This window comes from Xyrauchen texanus, chromosome 49 (assembly GCF_025860055.1).
Source record: "Xyrauchen texanus isolate HMW12.3.18 chromosome 49, RBS_HiC_50CHRs, whole genome shotgun sequence".
Classification (NCBI taxonomy): Eukaryota; Metazoa; Chordata; class Actinopteri; order Cypriniformes; family Catostomidae; genus Xyrauchen; species Xyrauchen texanus.
Window position 1 is genome coordinate 13,997,159 of NC_068324.1, and position 21,458 is coordinate 14,018,616.

General features: G+C 36.8%; 3 protein-coding genes and 1 non-coding gene across 4 annotated transcripts in view; all 4 read left to right on the top strand.

Moving 5' to 3' along the window:
- Positions 1-6,356: 6,356 nt before the first annotated feature.
- On the top strand, positions 6,357-7,226 carry LOC127640278 (ribonuclease P protein subunit p25-like protein). Its single transcript, XM_052122730.1, has one exon. It carries the CDS (start codon positions 6,357-6,359, stop codon positions 7,014-7,016), a length of 660 nt encoding a protein of 219 aa, XP_051978690.1. The 3' UTR covers positions 7,017-7,226.
- Positions 7,227-9,716: 2,490 nt separating this feature from the next.
- Positions 9,717-9,788, top strand: trnae-cuc (transfer RNA glutamic acid (anticodon CUC)). Its single transcript has one exon. It is a non-coding gene; the product is annotated as a tRNA-Glu (tRNA).
- Positions 9,789-13,161: 3,373 nt separating this feature from the next.
- LOC127640477 (cytochrome c oxidase subunit 5A, mitochondrial-like) lies at positions 13,162-17,535 on the top strand. The gene is made up of 5 exons (XM_052123075.1): positions 13,162-13,342; positions 14,523-14,639; positions 15,004-15,125; positions 17,139-17,267; positions 17,376-17,535. Exons 1-4 carry the CDS (start codon positions 13,270-13,272, stop codon positions 17,250-17,252), a joined length of 426 nt encoding a protein of 141 aa, XP_051979035.1. The 5' UTR covers positions 13,162-13,269; the 3' UTR covers positions 17,253-17,267; positions 17,376-17,535.
- A 524-nt stretch (positions 17,536-18,059) lies between these two features.
- Positions 18,060-21,458, top strand: part of LOC127640055 (AT-rich interactive domain-containing protein 3B-like) — a 45,926-nt gene continuing 42,527 nt past the window's right edge. Inside the window, exons 1-2 of the mRNA XM_052122427.1 lie at positions 18,060-18,346; positions 20,606-21,301. Of these exons, the coding sequence (XP_051978387.1) occupies positions 18,311-18,346; positions 20,606-21,301 (732 nt within the window). The 5' untranslated portion in view covers positions 18,060-18,310. The remainder of the gene's footprint in view (positions 18,347-20,605; positions 21,302-21,458) is intronic.

Here is a 21,458-nt window from a genome sequence, read left to right on the forward strand (position 1 = left end):
TGTGGAATTTGGAGGCCAAGTCAACACCTTGAACTCTTTGTCATGTTCCTCAAACCATTCCTGAACAAATTTTGCAGTGTGGCAGGGCGCATTATCCTGCCGAATGAGGACACTGCCATCAGGGAATACTGTTGCCATGAAGGGGTGTACATGGTCTGCAACAATCTTTAGTTAGGTGGTATGTGTCAAAGTAACATCCACATGAATGTCAGGACCCAAGGTTTCCCAGCAGAACATTGCCCAGAGCATCACACTGCCTCCGCTGGCCTGGCTTCTTCCCATAGTGCATCCTGCTGCCATCTCTTCCCCAGATAAACGAAACACACGCACCCGGCCGTTCACATGGTCTAAAAGAAAGCATGATCCATCAGACCTGGCCATCTTCTTCCCATTGCTCCATGGTCCAGTTCTGATGCTCACGTGCCCATTGTAGGCGCTTTCGGCAGTGGACAGGGGACAGCATGGGCACTCTGAACAGTCTGCCCTATACGCAGCAAGCTGTGATGCACTATGTGTTCTGACACCTTTCTATTATGGCCAGCATTAAGTTTTTCAGCTCACCACATGCATCAATGAGCCTTGGGCACCCATGACCTTGTCGCCGGTCCTTCAGTTCATATATATATATATATACACACTACCGCTCAAATGTTTGGGGTCACTTGATTGAAATGTTTCTCATGGTCTTAATGATCTTTTGATCTGAAGGCGTATGTTTAAATGTTTAAAATTTGTTGTGTAGACAAAAACATAATTGTGCCAACATATAAATATATTTCATTATAAAACACACATTTTATAAAATAAAATAAAAACATTTTGATTGATGACTTGGACCAAATAATAAAGAAAAGCTGCAAACAAGTCCCCAGCATAGATGGGAACTCCTTCAATACTGTTTAAAACGCATCCCAGGGTGATACCTCAAGAAATTGGTTGAGAAAATGTTGAGAGTGCATGTCTGCAATTTCTAGGCAAAGGGTGACTACTTTGAAGATGGTAAAATATAACACAGTTTTGATTTATTTTGGATTTTGTTTAGTCTCAACATATTTCCCATAATTCCATTTATGTTATTCCATAGTTTTGATGATTCACTATTATTTTTTTATAGTGATCTTCTATCTAAAATGTGTTCTTTTTAGAAAACTTCTGGAGTAAAAAGTTTACAAGTTAGAGTAAGTGACCCCAGACTTCTGAACGGCAGTGTATATAGAACCCTTAATTTGCACATTATACATACTTTTTTGCATTTATACAGTGAAATGTATTTGTTTTCACATATATACCCACTGATCAGCCACAACATTAAAACCACTGACAGGTGAAGTATATATTTATACACACACACACACAGTATATATATATATATATATATATATATATATATATATATATATATATATATATATATATATATATATATATATATATATATATATATACTATGTGTGTGTATACATTACAAATATATATTATGTGTATATTCACTATACACATTAATAATGGCCTTCACTATACATTGGAAAACATGATAACCTGCTATTGTTGCTGTAAGGTTCTACTATGTACTTGATCTAACTATTAAAAATGAGTTTTCTTGGCGTTTCCTAATGCAGTCAGGTTGATTCTGTGATGTTAAATAATATCTTTTACTTGAATAAAACCTGCTGATTTAGATGTTACCACATAAATCATATTTAGGTTAACCTTTTTGGAAACACTTTACAATAAGGATCCTTTAGTTAACTTTAGTTAACTACATTAGTTGACATGAAGTAACAATGAACAATACTTTTACATCATTTATTAATCTTGGCTAATGCTAATTTTAACTTATACTAATACATTTTAAACATCAAACGTTGTATTTGTTAACATTAGTTAATGCACTATGAACTAACATGAACAAACAATGAACAAGTGTATTTTTTATTAAATAAAATTTGATTAATAAATGCTGTAAAAGCATATTGTTAATTGTTCATTAAACATAATTCACAAACTAATGTTAATGAATGGAACCTTATTGTATTGTTACCATTTTTCAGTGCAGTTTTTATTTCCTGCAGTGTGACAAATAATTAAAAATAGAATACTGTATATATTGTCAGGGTTGGGGAGCAATGGAATACATATATTTAAATTACAAAATATTAGTAACTGTTTTCCGCTACTGTTACAATTTAAATCATTGGTAATTAGAATACAGTTACATTCAAAAAGTATTTTGATTACTGAAGAGATTACATTGCATTTTACTGTCATTTGTTTCATTTAATATTTAGTCCTTTCAGATGGAAAACATTTATACATATGAACAATGCGATACAAAGTACATTTGAACAGCAGTGAAACACTTTCTTATGATGTGTTACATTCATACAAGCAGACAGATAAGTATTTTGAGAAGAAGAAATAGAAATAAACCTTGTGTAAATTGTTAGCTTTACACTAAAATAAAGTGCTATTTCTAGCCATGTCACCAGACTCGATCATATTTTTACACGCCATTTTTATAATTTACTCTAAAGTGTTCTTCTAAGACATCAGTTTGCTTTTAGGAAGAGTGCAACATTTTAATCATGTCTTCATATCACTCAACATGCGTCAACACTGTCAGATACAAAATAATGTGTCAAAACGTTTTATTGTAAATACTGACAAATCTGATATTCACCTCAATGAATGAAATAATTGACACTACAGAAAATATGATGGTGTTGACAGCTGAGGACAGATGGTTATGGGGCTTGTATGGATTTTTTATTATTATATGTATGGATTTTTTATTATTATTTATATAATTTGTATTAAGAACATTCTAGTAGTTCAAGTGGAAATTACCAAAACTAATGGATCGAGTATCACGTCTTTCCAGAAATCATATTAAAGAAGACATCACTGAGGTGCACAACCAAATCACAACAATATTCCAACAGTGTTTTGAATGATCCCCTTTGTCCTTCAGTTCTCTTCTCTATTACACTATACCCTTCACTGAGTGTGGTTATTATCTTTCCCTTGTAACGTTTGAAAGCTTTGACCCTGACAAATGTTTCACAGCTGAACACACCTCATTAGAATCCACCTTCAGTAGTTCCGACACCATCAGCAAAACGTGTTCAAAGACCACTTGGACTGCTTGCCGTAAGGGAGAACCATTCAGAAATGGAAGTGAGGCATGAAGGAGTGCTTTTCCAATTTTTCATTAGCGAGAAAATTACCCAAGCATTTCTCAAGCTTGCATATTTCTTGCTACAGTGACAGAGAAACTTGCTGTTACAGTTTGTTTTTGAAATGCACTTGACTGCCACCCATTCTGTACTTCTATACTCTATACATAACCATTGCAGAATCCTTTTAAAATTCCTTCATCCCTTTGAGTTATGTGCCTTTGTAAGAGAGATTGCCTCCTTAACCAAAGTTCTCACTGAAGCCCCACTCAGTCTGTTTGCACCATTATACAAACTAAATTCTGACTTCATTTCCCTGTGGGTGTTACAATCTGCAGTGCTCCTCTTTGAGACCTAATTTCCCTTTAATTAAATTAGTAAGACTTCCAAAGAAATCCGCCAGAGAGGCCCCGCGGCTGGGTTTCTGCTGTCGTGCAGATAACGGCTGTGAGCGTGTGTCGTCTATGGAGATTGATAAACTAATTGAAACAGTAATTGTCAACATATTCCTTTTTATTTGTTCTAGGAGCCTTCTAAAATAAGACTGTCTGGCTGGCAATGTACTTGACAAATTCTGCTGCTGAAATCAGTGTGTGCTTGCGAAATTAGACTCACTGCCCCCAGTGGCCGAAGCTGGAAGTGTTGTTGAACATATGGTCCAGTGTGAGCTCCAGTTTCTGGATGTAATGTCCACAGAGGGGCGCCAAGAGTAAGTTGTATTTTGGGGTATTTTATTAACCTTACCCCCTTACATAACACCCAAAACCGTAAACCTAACGGTCAATGGAGTAAAAATGCAACATCTGAATCATGCTGACAAGTGTTTATGTGAACACAATTACTTAGTTTCCATGTCGTGACAACTGCTCATGCAACACACCATCAGTAGAGCCAGAGTGAAAAGTGAACATATTTGAATTCATGTAAAAATTTCAAATGGGGTTGGCGCTTGTCAGTAACTCGGCAGAATGGGGCCTGAATCAGGGTTCATGAACTTTTGGAAACATGCCTATTTCCTGTGTGGTCATAGTGCCACAAAGGACATGTTAGGCAGATTTTTAGGGACTGAATACCTCAGTCACCATCTACTTTCATTGAATGGGCAAGAGCAGCGTGAACATTCTTCAAAATGTCTCCTTTTGTGTTCCATGGAAGAAAGTAAGTCATACGGTTTTGGAATGACATAAAGGTTGAATGTATGATGACAGAAAGTTCATTTTTGAGTGAACTAAACCTTTACGATATATTCATATTTAATGAATTTGTTTCTTCGTGCTTCCATGTTTCGTAGAACAGCAAGCCTGCCTTGACTTCTGTCAACCCAGTCTCTAGAATGTTGGATGCTCCCCTTCAGGCTGTGTAATTTGTCAAGCAGAACCGTGTGGCCCTCTTCTCTGATTGAAATTATAGCCTCGGGTATATAACACTTCGAGAGCATAAAGTAGCCACAGTGGGAGAGCATGCAGAAATAGAACTTACAAAACAGGCACCTTTGGACAATAATGTTCCTCATGCATTTTTGTTTTGCAAATGGCGATTTCATGACCTATATTCGTGTTGGTCGAGTTGGTTTATGTGTCTTTTTTATAACGTGTTTTAACAGTTTTTAAATGTAAATATGCCCCAAAAGCACATTTAAAAACAGATGCCTGCGTAAGTCAACTGTGTTTATTCAGATAATTGTTTACTGGCTGCATTATGCTGTCATGCTTGGGAGGATCTGTTTTTGAAGTCTCAGCCTTAATCAGTCACACATGTTAATCAGCCACAGACACACACTGATTGACAGGACCCCATTAGCACTGAACACTTAAAGGGGAACTGAAAAGAAGCACTAGCTAGGATGTGGTTATTATAAAGAGTGCTTAGTTGCAGGAAAATTGTGACTGTTCCTTTAAGAGGTCCCCTCCCTCTTAGTACCTCAAAACCATTCAGATTGTCTTTAGTGCATTTTGGACTGTGGCATTCACCACTTAAGAGTCAATTTGCGAAATGTCTAGGAATAGCAAGTGTGAAATACAGTGCACTTGAGACCGTCGGCATCAATTGGATGTGTAGTGAGAATACTATGAACTAAACAGGTAAATACACCACTGGATGGGCTTTATCAGCTCCTTAAATTTAATTTAAAATTAAATAATTCCATAAAGTTTTGTTTTTCATGCTTGCTTTCTTGTTTTTGATTTTTGTTTGTTTTGTTTTTGTGTTAATTCAAGAAAATGGCATGCTGAATTTGCTAACACTTTACAATAAGGTTCTATACGTTAACTTTAGTTAATGCATTAGGTCTCATGAACTAACAATGGGCAATACATTTTACAGAATTTATTAATCTTTGTTAATGTTAATTTATCAAAATACTATTGTTAATTATTCATGTTTTTTTTCATATTGCATTCTTATTTTGACATACATAACTTTGTATATGTAGAAATGAACAGTATCCAAGATAATAAAAGCTGTAAAAGAATTGTTCATTGTTCAGTGCATTAACTAGTGTGAACAAATTCAACCTTATTGTATATTATTATTCCACTGAGACCAAACTGAACTTGCCGGTTAAAAAAAAGAAGGTAATGTGTCTGAATTCATCATCTTTTTTGCTTTTTTTGGTTACAGCTCCCCTCTCATGAAAACTGAAATATGCTTCAAAAGCAGTGTGACTGAAAAATTGCTGATACGCAGCACTTTTGCCTTAGATGAATTAGTTCAGTTTAAAGAACAGATTATTTTTATTTTCTTCATGTGAACGTCCGCAGAGAATGACATATTTTACACCTTGTCCTTCTGTTCAGAGCATTGGGCATGAGAAAAAAATGTAACAGTTATCATTTTGTTTACCCTCACAAATGTGCTATTTTCTTGCACAAATTTGAAAAACTATTTTATAGCGATTCCCCTCACAAAGGGCAACGTTTAACTGATTAAATATGTTATACTTTACCAGAAGAATTGTTTTTACATTATAAGAAGTTTATATGATGACTTTTATGTTTTACTTTTCTATGACCTTATAAGAATTAATTAGTTTCTATTACTTTACCTGGAAATCAACATTTTAAACTGTCCTGATAATGCTAGATTTTTCATGACCGTTGGAACCCTTGTAAGAGCTCCTGAGTGATAATTCTGGGAGATATTATCCCTTAAGAAGATAAAAAGCTAACTGTAAATATGCTTATGCCGAACACAGACCATCATCCCAGTAGTCAGTCTGAATGTACCACTTCTGCCTCTTATGTCCAACACTCTGAATTCAATGCCAAAACTCCCTCTGGATCTTCTAACATACCAAAACAAAGCGGCTTTATGAAGGTCTGTTCCTTTGGAGAGCCCAGCCCATGGCCAATCCCTGGACTGGGATCTGGGATTCTGGAAATGCGTGTGAAGGAGGGGAGCAAGATCAGGAATCTTTTGGGCTTTGCCATGTCTTGTTTGCAAGGGGACGGACACCAGGCTGTGACATCACAGGTTCTGTTTAGTGGGATGGGACGGGCTGTCACCAAAACCATCACCTGTGCGGAAATAATGAAACATAAAGTGCAGGGCTTACACCAGGTATCGAAGGTCCAATATAGGACAGTGAATGAGGTGTGGGAGAGCCAGGAGGGTTGCCCGGTTCAGATGACGATACACAGAACTGTTCCGTCCATCTGTATTCTTCTGTCCAAAGAACCTCTGGACCCTCAGGAACTGGGCTACCAGCCTCCAGCAAAGATAGGATCTCTTTCAGAGAAAAGGAAAGGAGATGATGGACCACAGGGCTCTGGAAACCAAGAAAAAAGACCACTGAGTCCTGGCCCCTGTGTGGTTCTGCCTGGTCTAAAAATAACAATGTGATTCACCAGCATAATGCTGACAGATGAGGTAGCATAATTAAAATTACACAGTTATGATTGTTATACTACAAACTTTGAGACTGTATAATATATTTGACTCTCCAGTGCTGGAACAGGGCTAAAACAAAGTGTGGATATAGGTCTGACTATGCGAGACTGTAGTTTAAAGTAATCACTTTTCTTTGCTTGTTACATTGACTGCATTTATACAATAGCCTATATCGGCATTAGCTAGCTAGCCAGCTTTATCAATAGCAGTTAGCTAAATTTGGTGGAAGTTCATAAAATAGCCTGTACATTATAAATATGTTGACACAATTCAGTATTGATGTGATTACATCACAACCGACATTTTGATATGTCGATGCACTTTTGTTTTATAATAATAGATTCATAATAAAAATATTTTCTGTATAACCAAGTTGTTACATTAATGAATGGGTCTTTTTGCATTATCCTGAACATTGTCTAGCATTCATTTCATGTGTTATTGTAGTTTACCTTGCTGAATAATTACAGATTAACATTGTTTATGACAGTTACTGTACAGACAAGATCAAATTAGCTAAAATTACACAGATTAATCCTTATGGCACAATATTTCACATGATTAGCAGTTAGGTAAGTTTACCTGTCCAATAAGAAGAACGCCAATTCAGGGTCAGTTTTGATCCCCAAAACCGAACGAAGGTCCCTCCAGGAATCAAATGCCCAGCCGATGTTCACTCTAGTATTCTCTCGACCACGATCATGTCCCGCTTAGCCAAAAGATTTAGTAGATACATGTTTTGCTTTTTTGGCTTACTCTAAGTTTGTGTAGGAGTTGGTGTTGTGCTGGGAGCCGGACATTTGTTGGATTCCATCTCTTAGATAACGTTACCATAGTGTTGCAATTTGTTGTCGCTGTTGAATAGCAGAAGATAAGCTATATTATTGTCTGAGGCAAGGATCTCGTGAACGCACAAATGTCACATCCTTTGGATTTTCTGAAAATCAGAGAAAGTCCGGGAAGGGCTAATTGTTTTAAGTTGCTTTACAAGCAGTTCACACATTGGCAAACAAGAAGGCGAATATTACATGAAAATTGTTACATATTGCACCTTGTTACGTAATTACCTCACAATAGTCTGTATTTAAATTACATCCAAAATATAAAACCAGATCTTGGTTTGTTAGCTTATTTCTCACACACTTTTATCATACCTGCTCCATGTTAACTTAGGATTTGTATCAGCTCAACTTTAAAGTTTTTAGAAGACCAAGTTCAGGGTTTGTTATTTGAAATGCAATACTGACCTAATCTTGAGGAGCAAACTGTCTTGGAAATAAAGACATCAAGAGAAAGAGATGCTGCTTTATTGAAGCTATACATCTGCAATAAACTACTATAATACAATATTATTTTACCTTCATCTTTTCAATAAAATGGGTTTAAAAATACATAATTTTATTTATTATTCCCACGTAATCAATCTTAAAATTGTGTCTCCATATAAGTATTTGTGTGTGTGAAACAAATTGGTTTTATTCATTTTTATCAAGATATATTAAATTATTCAGATATAGGCCTACATTAAGAATGCAACACACAAAACAATTACATGAATAAACCAGAAGAATAAAAATATAATAATTGTCTATTTTTGAAGATTTCAATTTCATAACCAAATTCCATCAATTTGTATTGTTATTTTAAAAAAGTCAAATAATACAACTTAAAATAATTAGTTTTTTATTGTATTTTGAAAAAGATTACTCAATTCAATGAATTTTTTTTAATGAAATTGAAATGCATAAATCTTTAATTTTACAAATTAAAAAATATTTTTTTTGAGTGAATGATGAACATGCTTTCAATTACTGAGTTCAAAGTCATATTAATATTTTTTTCTGTGTCTTAAAGTAAAACATTTCATATGGTGTAACCACCTGGACTTATTTTAAAATAATAATACAAATAAACAGTGAATTAAAAAAAAGTTTCATATTTTAAAAACTCTTGTACACCAAATCAAAGTCATGCGTGTAAACAACATCTTGCAAAATTAAAAAAAAAAAAAAAACAGAGAGGACCCTTTGACACTAACTAATGTCTCTAAAAATATCAATATTGCTCAGGTCATGTTGAATAGACTAACTGTGGGAAAACTTCTTGATAATCTTGACTCACAAATTCATGATATTTGTAATAATAATAATAATAAATAAATAAATAATGTTCTTTGAAAAATATATTTGAAAACGTTTTTGAAATAATAATTTTGTGCAAACTCTCATGTATTCAAGGTGCAATGAAAGTTTTAAATACCTTTTACTTTACTTTTTTTTTATTTATTTTTTTTATGCTATTCAAAAATGTGTAAACCCAACATGCCCACAAAGAATACATTCCTATGAACTTGGCACGTGTGTTTAACTCCATTTTTTTAAATATAAGTATTTTTCAATTGTCTGTGTAATGAAATAAGCCAATTTAATAGTAATTGCATTTTCACGTTATATATTTGGCCAGAGGTTATTTTTAAATATATTTTATAGAGAATGGAATTCTTCAAGAACGCTATTTAGGCCAACTTATTTATTCAAATCCTCACTTTTGATGTTGTTTCTGTAAATTAAAAATCAGGTGTGTAAGTTAGAAGCTTACTAAAGAGCCGAACTACTGCGTAATTATTTACCATACCGATGAAGATGGTATGGTTCCCTGGTGGTCTAGTGGTTAGGATTCGGCGCTCTCACCGCCGCGGCCCGGGTTCGATTCCCGGTCAGGGAATGAAATGTTTTGGGGCAGTGGTGGCTCAGTGATTGAGACTCAGGGTTACTAACCAGATGGTTTGGGGTTCAAGCACCAACAAGATGCCAGTGTTGGGCCCTTGAGCAAGGCCCTTAACCCTATCTGCTCCAGGGGCATCGTATCATGGCTGACCCCAACTTTGCTGGGATATTTGAAAACTAATACATTTCACTGTATGTATGCAAAAAACTGTGTGTATAATGTGTGACCAAAATAAAGGATTCTATTCTATGATTCAACAACCCCTCTATAACTTTACAACAGTATAACACTAGTAATTCCGTGAAATATTTTATTGTGCTCATGCTATTTAATGAAGTATGGCGTATAGTTTAATTATCTATCATCTAGCTCTAGCAATTTTTTTTTTTCTATCATGCTCAAAACAACCTGTCATCATCGCTACATTTTTTTCAAGCAAAATCCTTTCCAAGAGCGCTGTTTCCCAATAATAACCAACTGCAGAACCGCAGAACCATACGTCATAGCAGTGTGAGGACGACAGCGCCAGACTAACCATCTGATGCCGGAAGTGGGCGGGGTAGCAGTCTAATGCCGGAAGTGGGCGGAGTTCATGTTTAACTATGGCGGAGCACACGGTAGAACAAGGAAAAGAAGAAGAGAAGAATGTAAAAAGAAGTTATATCTTTGATGGATGCAACATACTTAACGTTATACGCTTATGCAAAACGGCTCTAAGTATTTTGTAAGTTAATATTCAACAATACTATTGATCTGTCATTGACATATGAGAACTGAACTGGATGATAACATCACTGTTTTCTCCAGAATGGCTATATAGATTAATTAACAGAATTAATAACTTTTTACAACAGAAATTAATCAACACTGAACTTACTTAAGCTGGATTATGACACTATTTTGTTCTAGATCTACAGAGACAAACTTTGTTGCATAATTTTCCTATTATCCCTGTAAAGCTGCTTTGAAACAATCTGTATTGTAAAAAGTGCTATATAATAAATGTGACTAAGTGAGAATTGTGACGAAGGCACTTGATCACGTATCGTTGTATCACTTTGTTAGGTTACATATTCATGGTTTGTGATTTAATTTGTTGTTGGCGTTGTATTTTACGGCATTTGTTAAATTTTCTGACCATGAGAATTGCATTAATTGTATTTTATTTCACCTATAGAACCACATAACGATTCAGAGAGGTTCAGCGCTACCACCTTTGGAGCAATGCACAACATGCTGCAGAAATTTTCACTGCCCTTTTTGTGATGGTCTTTGAGGCACCCTTTGATTTCACAGCTGTAAGTCTTTGTTAAAAATATATATTTTAACTAAATAATATAATCTATTAAATTGATCTATTAACACTTTTTTCCCCCCTTATGCAAGTCTGATTTCCCTCTTATTTGAAAATGGTGGTGCCTTATTCTGATGGAGAACTTTGCCATTGAAAGGTAACTCTCTCGCTCTCAAGTTTTTCTCTCTCTCTATAAATTAACTTAAAAATTAATTTGTCACAGGAAACATGCTGCCGTTGATGTGCAGGTGCCACCTAAAGCACAAGAAACTGAAATCGACGACAAAGTATGTTTTTATCGTCTCAAACGGGCTCATGAAAGAGCATAATTTCAAAACAATAATTTACATGCATCCTGATTAAAACACAATGTATTGTTGAGGACACTTCCAATCTCCCCAGGGACAACAGATGGAAATTAGCTAGCAGCTAAATGTGGTGCAAACCATCTTTTCTCTTGTGAGAATAATTTCTTTTAAATGAATTAAATATTTCATTCCTTTTTTGTGCTCCTCTCTCATGAAGGAACCACAGATAGTCAAAGACCTCAGGACAGGAGCTGCATGGCTCTGGGAAAACTGCCACTCGTTCAGAGGTTTTGTGGATGAGCTGTGGTATCTTAACCTAAATAAGGAAGACCAGGAAAAGGCCCTTAAAGGGTAACTAAACACCTGCTCAGAGTCTGACTCCACCCACTAGAAATATTTGAAAATGCTGGAAAAGTGGGCAGACCCCCCCGCGGGGATAGAGGGAACGAACCGAGTGCCTGAGACTCGTAGTGACGGATTAATTGACAGCTGTTGTCAGACTCTATGTTATTATTATTCCTCAAACGGTCGCAAGACGACATGTACATGAATCTGGCGTGGTGAGCTGGAACCTGCTTACGTCAGCTGTCACCGCTTATGTCACGAAGTACCGCAAACAGCCAATAGGAAAATTCAACTGCAGTAGCCACCGTTCAACCTGAAGAGGGCAGCACTCAGACGTTTTTACACCATATATTGTAGAATTAAAACACTTTATACACAAATGTCAAAAAAATTACTTGAATCAATGACCAGTACTAATAAAGCCCCATGCTTACAGAGCATTAAATAAAAAAAGTTGGTTTAGGGTTTAGTTACCCTTTAAACTTGATCAGGCAGAAAAGAAAGATGATCTGGAACTGGCCAAAGAGCCTTTCATGTTTCAGTTCCAGTTTAAGGAAGACATGGAACTTTTTCTTAGCAAGTGTCATGATGAAAGGCCTCAGGATTAACTGCATTTGTATGGAGTTTTGATTTATTTTAATTATTTTTCTCTTGAGAATTATTGTTAAATGTGTGCCTGCATAACTTTTATAAGATTTATATTCTTTGGTTTAATTTATTTTTATATAATTTATTTATTATTTAGTTCAATTTTGTATTTTTATTTAATTAATATTATTTATTTGGAGCAGGTACAGCTAGTGTGTGATTCTTTTCATATTTCAAAAGATGATTTGAGGAAAAAACTAATTTTATTTAAATTAATCATTTGTGTTTTTTCAGTCCATCATATAATTGTTGTGTTCTATGAAAAATTATTTTCAATTAAATCAAATGTTCAAACACTCAAGCTTTGTTTTCATTGTATTTTTTTTGTTTTAAGCTTTGTTAAATTTATATTGTTAATCATTTGAATCAACAAAACAAATGGATAAAGTATAATTTTAACTTTTAAAAAACTATTAACATTTGTTAATAGTAGTATATTGTCTTTTGTTGGACAAAACATAATTCTTATCTTTTATACTATTTGAGAATTGAGATATATATATATATATATATATATATATATATATATATATATATATATATATATATATATATATATATCTTTTCAATTAAATCGTTTAAAAAAGTATTTATAATAACGTTTTTTTAAACTTTAAAACGTTCCAAATCGCTGAAGTAGCGCAATGCCTTGCCGCGCCCACTTCCGGCATCAGACGGTTAGGCTGGCGCTGTTGTCCTCACACTGCTATGACGTATGGTTCTGCGGTTCTGCAGTGTTTCTTAAGAACATCCGCAGTGCGCATGCGCAGTCACACGTTGGTCACATGTTAGCAGGTCGGAGAGTTGTACAAGCCTCAGAAGCGCGAGCCCGCGTGTGCCGATCTTTCAGTGTGAGCTGCACTTTAACCCGGTTAGCCGCACAATGTTCAGAGCCGCCCTTCGACTCTCATTCTCCGGTGCTCGGAGTCTAACAAGGTCACGGCCACAGAATACAGGTAAATACACATTTTACCACATTATGGAAGTAGCGTGATTGGAAACCCGACAATAAAATGTAGAGTTAACGCGAACACCTTGACTCGGAATTTAGCTTAGCACACGCGCTAACCCAATCGCACCGGTGCCGTATGTGTACTTGATTGACAAGATCAGCGGCCAGCATGCGTACTAATAATAATCACGTGCTGAATAACTGCGCTTTAATAAAAGCATTTTCATTTTAAAAGCGCGTCTTCCCTGTCTTTTACTGAGTTCTGCAACTGTTTTCCGACAGTGTCCTTGTAATGACCCACTGAAGTTAGGCTTCGGCCTTCTGTGGAATAAACGCCACAATCAAGACCGACTGCATCAGACATCTGAATTGTTCTGACCATGATTCATTTTTAATGGGACAGATTGTACAGTTTGTATATGGTTAAGCTTTCAAATATATTTAGCTTAGGTATGGAACTGTATGGTTATTTCTTGCAGCCTAGAGATGTATGACTACGTGCGCCGCAGGATAACGTCTATGAAGAGTGCACAAATTCACCTTGCATCAATCCAATGCTGGCAGTGTCACTATAGCTAATGCTGTCAATGAGAATTGGTTCCATAAACACTTGTCAGTACTTTAACCTCAATGCATACACCGATCATAAGTGTTCATGGATTGATTCAAGTTTATCTGACGATCAATGTCATCAGGATAGGCTTGCATTGTGTATGATTCTCTGCATCATTGTTCAAAGTCGTTGGGATATCAGTGAAACTCTGTCTGACCTTCTTTATTAGATGATCAGGAGTTAGCTCAAGTCAGACTACCCTGCTGAACCATGTACCGTTTAAACGTAGGTCAAGCAAGAGCACTGGCCATGTTCCAACTGGAACAAGGTTGTGGTTTGTATGCAAAGCAAAATCTCACTCCACCAATAAGATTAGTTACCCTTGACTGATATATGGATAACAACATTAGAGCCTTGTTGTAAGGTAATGGCCCTTTTACAACCCTACAGTGTCCCTGGAAATACTCATGTCGCGAAGGCAAAGCTATGACTTACTGCTTCTTCAAGCTTACCTGATAGCACAGATCTGTACTTAAGTTGACGTGTTGTCACTGATCCAAGTTATTTAGAATTATGAACTGAACCATTCTTCAAATTTGAATTCTTTCTGATTGTTTTTTCACTTTTACAGCTTCACTAGCTGCCCGTTCTTATTCCCATGGCAAACAGGAGACAGATGAAGAGTTTGATGCCCGCTGGATCACTTACTTCAACAAACCAGACATTGATGCTTGGGAGCTGAGGAAAGGTGTGTGGATTGCAATTGAATCAACAGCTGTGCATTTGACTGCTGAGCTTGTAAAGGAAGATAATTTAAACACTATTCTATCAGGACAAACAGTTTTCCATCTGTGAGAATAGACTTAGAATAGTGTTTTTAATGTAGTGTTGGCATAATTTTATGAGTGTGTGTGGAAATAACCAGAAAAAATGGTTCAGTTTGATCTGGTAGCATCATTTAAAAACTGAACACTTCTTCAAAGTTTCTGAGCTAACTTCTAAATCTTTGGAATTAGAAAGTATCCTTGCTGTGGGTTTAGGAAAGAAACTCCCAATAGACTGACACCATCTCTGGTACCTATAAAGTAAATGTGTCCTCCTTTCCACCTCAGGAATGAACACTTTGATTGGTTACGACTTGGTACCTGAGCCAAAGATCCTGGACGCAGCCCTGAGAGCCTGTCGGAGGTTAAACGATTTGGCCAGTGCCATCCGCATCCTTGAAGCAGTGAAGGTCAAAAAAACACTCCAGACAACTGCAGAATACACCAATGATATTGTATTCATTTTACATCTTAAGGCTGATAACATTGACACATTAAAATTCTCTCCCAAAAAAATCTCTCATCCTTTACTCACCCTCATGTCATCCCAGATGTGTATGACTTTGTTTCTTCTACAGAACACAAACAAGGATTTTTAGAAAAATATTTCAGCTCTGTAGGTCCATACAATGCAAGTGAATTGTGACAAATTTTGAAGCTCAAGTAATCCACATTATTAACCAAGAAAGATCTGCTTTTTCATTATAAATATTGACTGCAGTCTCCTTGGTGATCATGATTTCAAGCTTGATTATACTTCCAGGTGTCATTTAGTGCTCTGCACATGTGTTAAGCACCAGGAAGTGTAACTGAGCTTGAAACCACGATCGTACCTAGATACTGCAATGGCAAAATGCACAGTGAAAAGGGAGTTAAATTTTGGACCGTTCTAACCCAAAACCAATTGGATAGCTTCAGAAGACTTTGATTAACCCCTGTAGTTATATGAGTTACTTTTATGTGCTTTTTTTTAACTTCAAAGTTCTGGACACAATGCACTTGCATTGTTGTGACCGACAGAGCTGAGATATTCTTCTGAAAATCTGAGAAAATTTTCATTCTGTTCTGCAGAAGAAAGTCCAACACATTTGGGTTGGCATGAGGGTGAGTAAATTAATATTTTTGGATGAACTATTCCTTTTTATTCTAAGCAAAATGTAAACTAGCAAATACAATATTGTCTAATTACTCAGATTTTGTTGGACTAGATGGCAAAAGACTTCAAGGCAAAATGATTATTGATTGTATTTTTTTCATAATGCATATAGGCTTTTCATTTCGATGTCAACCATGCTGCCTAACAAGGAAAAACAAATTGATAAAAAATGCCTTGCATCTTACAAATTCACACATTGCAATACACTCCAAAAAATGCAAAATATGGTCATAATAATACTTAAACCTTTGCCACCTTTGAATATGTAAAAACGTATTGGTTAAACATCCTCATCTCGTTATCTTATGGCACTTTTCCACTGCACGTCACGGTTCGACTCCACTCGATTTACTTTTCTGAGCTTGCATTTCCACTGTGTTATATCTCAACATGGGTGGGATTATAGGCTGATCGTCATAGTTGCGCCACCTTTACTGCCATGACATCATCTTAAACATGAGACAAACTGACCAAAACGATAACACATCTGCTAGCTGTTAGCTACTAGATCATTGCGCTGCATAAAGCAGTTGTTGCATGGTGATTTTACACAAGTGTAACAGTTAAATTGGCCTGGTTGTTTTAGAGGCAAGCTTCCAGTAGCTGGGCAACTAAATAAAGTGAAGCTTTCAAGTAGAGTATAGAGTTAACGTAACAATGTACCATCCTCCATCGTGGCTGAGTCCAGGGCAATCTTCCTCCCATTGCTCGCCGGTTTATATGGCATCCGTTTGGTCAAACCACTTGCACTTTTCTTGATGGTTCTGTAGTCACTCAAGTTTTTTTTTTTTTACTTTTCCCTACACTGTTGGTAGGTCCGGTGGTAGCCGTGTGCTGCAAACAGCTGAGACACTTCCTGAAAGACTTATTTGTTGACTTTTTTTTTTTTCGTCTGCACCTCGTTTATTGACCACGGCGTGGTTTTGTGCACAGCCATTTATTTTTTCACAATTCAAAATTTGCATGAACAAATGATACTGCTTTCACTGATGCTAACTTTAAAACTAGCAGGTTAAAGTCACGTGTCGGAAATCTAGTGACACTAGTAGTGATGATTCTCCCAGACCAATCAGTGATCTGCAGGATATTAACATCACGTTTAGTATTGGCTCAGCTCGCTTGGAACCTCGACCGAAGTGGTACTAAAAAAAATTATCAGGTACTATCCACAGTGGAAAACCCCAAAAAAGCGAGCAGAGTCAAGTTGTACATGCAGTGGAAAAGCCCCATTAGTCTTTTACACATTCTCCTTCTATTCACAATGCAGGACAAAGCTGGCCCACACAAAGACATCTACCCCTATGTTATCCAAGAGATTCGGCCTACCCTTGATGAGCTTGGTATCACAACACCTGAGGAACTTGGCATTGACAAAGCATAGATGTCTGCTGTTGTGGTAAGTGCTAGCACACATTCTGCGATTCTGAACCACGTTTTATTTAAGCAAGCATATGTTATGTAGTTGTACCTTACTTATTTGCTTGCATCTGTTTTTACCATACAGAGTCTTCCAAGGGACTGCTGCTCTTGTCCGAAAGGAGTAGACCACTGTATTTGAAGTCTTTGCGTCGTGTCATGGTGTTTGTGTTATATTTAATTGGCCTTTATCATGTTCTTTTGCTTGTAAAATATTGATTGACCTAATAAAGGGAGATATATCTTTACTGAATGTTGTTGTGTCTTTAGTTGATGTCACAGACATTGTTTTAAACTTTTGTTGTATTATAAATGACATTAGACATGACAAGTTACAAGTCATGCCTATATCTGTCAGCTAATATGACACAGTAAATGTCACTTTTGTACCAGCAGAGGGCGTAGCAACAACGCTTTCAGCTTAGATCACAAAAATGAGTCAAATTACATAGAAACGCTTTATTGTTATACATGTTGGTTCAAAAAGAGTAAGCTGTAAAAATGTATATGTATTTTATAATGTGCTATTAACAATTATGAAGAATACTTTTATGTCTATATTTGGTTATTGAGTATCAGAATTGTGACTCCAAAATAAATGTCTAATATTAGATACATGGACGGCCGCGTATGTGAACGTCCTATCAGTTTTGTGCCATAAATATTTTACTTAGCTGGTGGCAAAAGGGAAACGTAAGAACGTAGTAACTTGTTGCATGAGCCGGTGGGGCGGGATTTAAATGTGCGTTTTCCTCCGGCTGGAGGAGGAAAAGTCGAGGGGACTGGGAGTCCCTGTACGCGCCAGTTCGGGAGGTGAGGTCAGGCGTTTCCCCTTTGGCTGGCCCCCCCTTTTTTTTTTAAAGCCCAGCATCGAGTGTTTTTTTTTTCTGAAAGCACCGAACGGCTTATTACTCTTGCATTAGGGGGATTTTAAACGTTCGGTGGATGAACACTAATTCGGTGCGCTGATCAAGGTTTGTGGTGGGGAAAAACACGTACAGTGGCGTATCTAGGAAAAGAGTGATGGTGGACAATTCCAGTAGCAACAAAGCGCAAGTGGTGAGTTCGGTCTTGTTGGTACAGAGCCCTGTTGAATATATTGATAAGCTACTGTAATATTTGATCATCATAACTCGAGCATGGCAAATGCCGTGATATGTTCTCTATCTTTAAGGATTTCTAATACGATTGCAATGTGAACATATTTATTTCGATTACCTTCGCTTGACTCTGATCAAGCTATTTTATGTAGCGAAAATCAACACTGCACACGTCACGATATCAAGATTTTTTTCATTGTACAATTCGTATTGTTTATTTGTTGTTACTAAGTTTCATTTCGCGCGCTGGTAATGTTTGGAATTCTAAAAGTTTAAATGTATCTTCGTTTGTTTCCAGTAGACCGCGATACTTTGTAGCGTCCTGTATTCGTTCTCTTTTAATAGCTTAATTGTTTTTGGAAGAGCGCCATACTTTTGGGCAGCCATGATTCGAGTGTAACCGACTATCTCATTTAACTGTTCGCCCTTTTCAAACTATGAGCTCATAGTTATATAGTAACTGCATACATCGATTGGATTTTGCCAAACGTAAAGCGACACGCTGTTTTGGCCGGACGTCCGGTCGTTTTACTATCCGGACTAGGGCCAACTGTTGGGGGGGTCAAAGGTAGGTTGGCCTACTGCGCAATAAGTGAGCCAAGGAATGTACGACTTTTACCATTTTGTAGAATTGAAATGCTGTTAATTCGAAAACATCCGCCGCTTCGTTTGGGAGCATTTGTTTACATGCATTTGTGCCGCTGTGTTTCTTGACAGTTTCAAAAACAAGGAACATGATGTTTGTGTCAGTGTAGCTTCGGAAAATTCGTATTCTCGTTTTTGTCTTCAAAACGAAATAACCAATAAACCGTTAATTTATCACATTTAATCACGTTATGTCTATTACATCACAACAATTTATGTAGTATCTGCTTGTTTTTCTATTTAAAAAGAAGTAGCCAAAAACATAAAACAAATATTTAATTTGCCAGATTAAATGGAATAATCGAATGATCGGATGATACACGGACCGAGATTATAACTTGAATATTTGTTTTGCACAAGTTGTTTTGGGCGAGCTTGACACTCCAATGGTTACTCAACATGCACCATCATCTGTTCTTCCTCAACCCCTTCATAGCGAATAAAAGTACACCAAGTTCCAGTTTGCTGGTTGTTTTTGCAGATAGATTCTAATAATTTAATGAAGAACATTAATATTCCTTTGAAAAATCTTCTGACTACTGCATGTTTATTGCAATCTCATCAAGCAATGGACACCTGGATTCGACAACCGCTGGATGGGGTGGCAATGGATTTTTATTTTTAAATGGAAAATTATGACTTGGCATACTGTGCATAGACCTAACTGTAACTAAATATATATTGTTATCTGGTCATTATTATTGTTGTTGTTATTATTAATGATATTTAAATCAAGTCAATAATTGCAGGGGAAACATAAGTGGAAATATAAATGTTCATTGGATGTGATTAAGCCTTGCAGGACAAGGACACAAAAGGACCATAGGATTTTTTGAAGGAAGGATCTCATCCTATATTGTTTGTGTATTAATATTTAATTTATTCTCTCTTTCGATATTTTTTTTCATTCGTAGTTACACCTTTTGCTTTCCAGTCTTTATTTGGCAAGTGTCAAGTTCATTGTTCTTCACTTACCGCCTATCCAGGCCCGCTTGCCGTTCCAATGAATTTATGAAATAAAATGCAACTAAACGCATCCTGTTCCTGATTTACTTTCGCTGATATGCTGTTGTATTTTGCAACTATCCTATACTATTTGTTGCCATTAAAAATGTAAGGTTCATTCTGTTCTGTTTAACACAGCATACTGTATATGGACACAAATTTACATCCCCACCAATATTTACTTAAAAAAAAAAAAAAAGCTGTCCTCAATGTGAGAAATTGCAGTGATTTAGCGCTCACCATGTCCCTTGTGAAAAGGATTTTATTCTGAAGAAAAGGAATGAGGAAGGACAGATGATATTGCAGGTTTAACCAATCAGTAGAAATGGGCGTGTCACATCCATCCACTTGTGCAAATCAAATAATGAGATTGTACACTTATTTTAAGTGCTGAATTCCTGTTTTTCTAGTGCTTATATGAAATAAAAAAATAAAAGTGCTTTCTCAATTTTGATAATTTCTTTGTAGATGAAAAATAAGTAAACAAAAAAGTTTCTCTGACTCAAAACAAGTAATTGACTTCTTAAAGGGATTTTTTCAAGTAATTTTTCCTCTTTCAACTCTATAGCCCAGCTTGTCCCAGGACAGCAGTCTGACTGGAGCATTCTCCCAGGCGGCTTTCGGAAGTTCAGCCGGTGTCAAATTGGAGGCGGTTATGGAGCAACTCCAGAGACAACAGCAGGCAAAACTAGAGATGGAGCGCAAAGAGAGACACTTTAGGGAAGCCCGTATTCTGTATGCCCAACAGCTGGCTGCACAGCAAGCTTCCGCCGCACAGCTAGCTGCACAGCTGGCTTCTGCCAGGGCCCAGGGTGCCCCATTAGCCCCTGATTTTTACAGCAAAAACTCCCGAGACAGAGCGCTGAAAGGTGGACAGGGGCCGCAGGCTGCCAGGGGGCCCACGAAAAGCAGCCCTGACCTAAATGAGAAGGACACTACTGATGAGATGGACAGGGGAAGAGGGTCTGAAGGGTATGAAGATGATGACGATGAGATGATGGATGAAGATGATGGCAGTGAAGACGAGGAAAGCGAAGGATTAGAGTTCCTCAGGAAACAGAGCTTTGCTCTTCAGCAAGCAGCCATTGGGGTGCCTCCGTATTCATTCCCCGTTTATGCCGCCTCACACTCTGCTGCTAAAAAACGTGCCCGATCACCAACCACTAAGGTTAAGGATGAACCCGATGACTTCCACTCCGATCAACAAGCATTTAACACACCAAACGGACTGGCCGATTGGAGTCTCGATGACTCTTTCAAACAGGTTTGTGTGTAAAATCATGTGCCTATATAATGTGTACCTATCGTCAATCTCTGTGGGTTCTCAGAATGTCAGATATTCTTAGCACAGTGACTCCCACACAGCAGTGTAACCGCTCTTCTGAATTCCCTCTCACTTCAATCACTCTTGACCTGCTAAA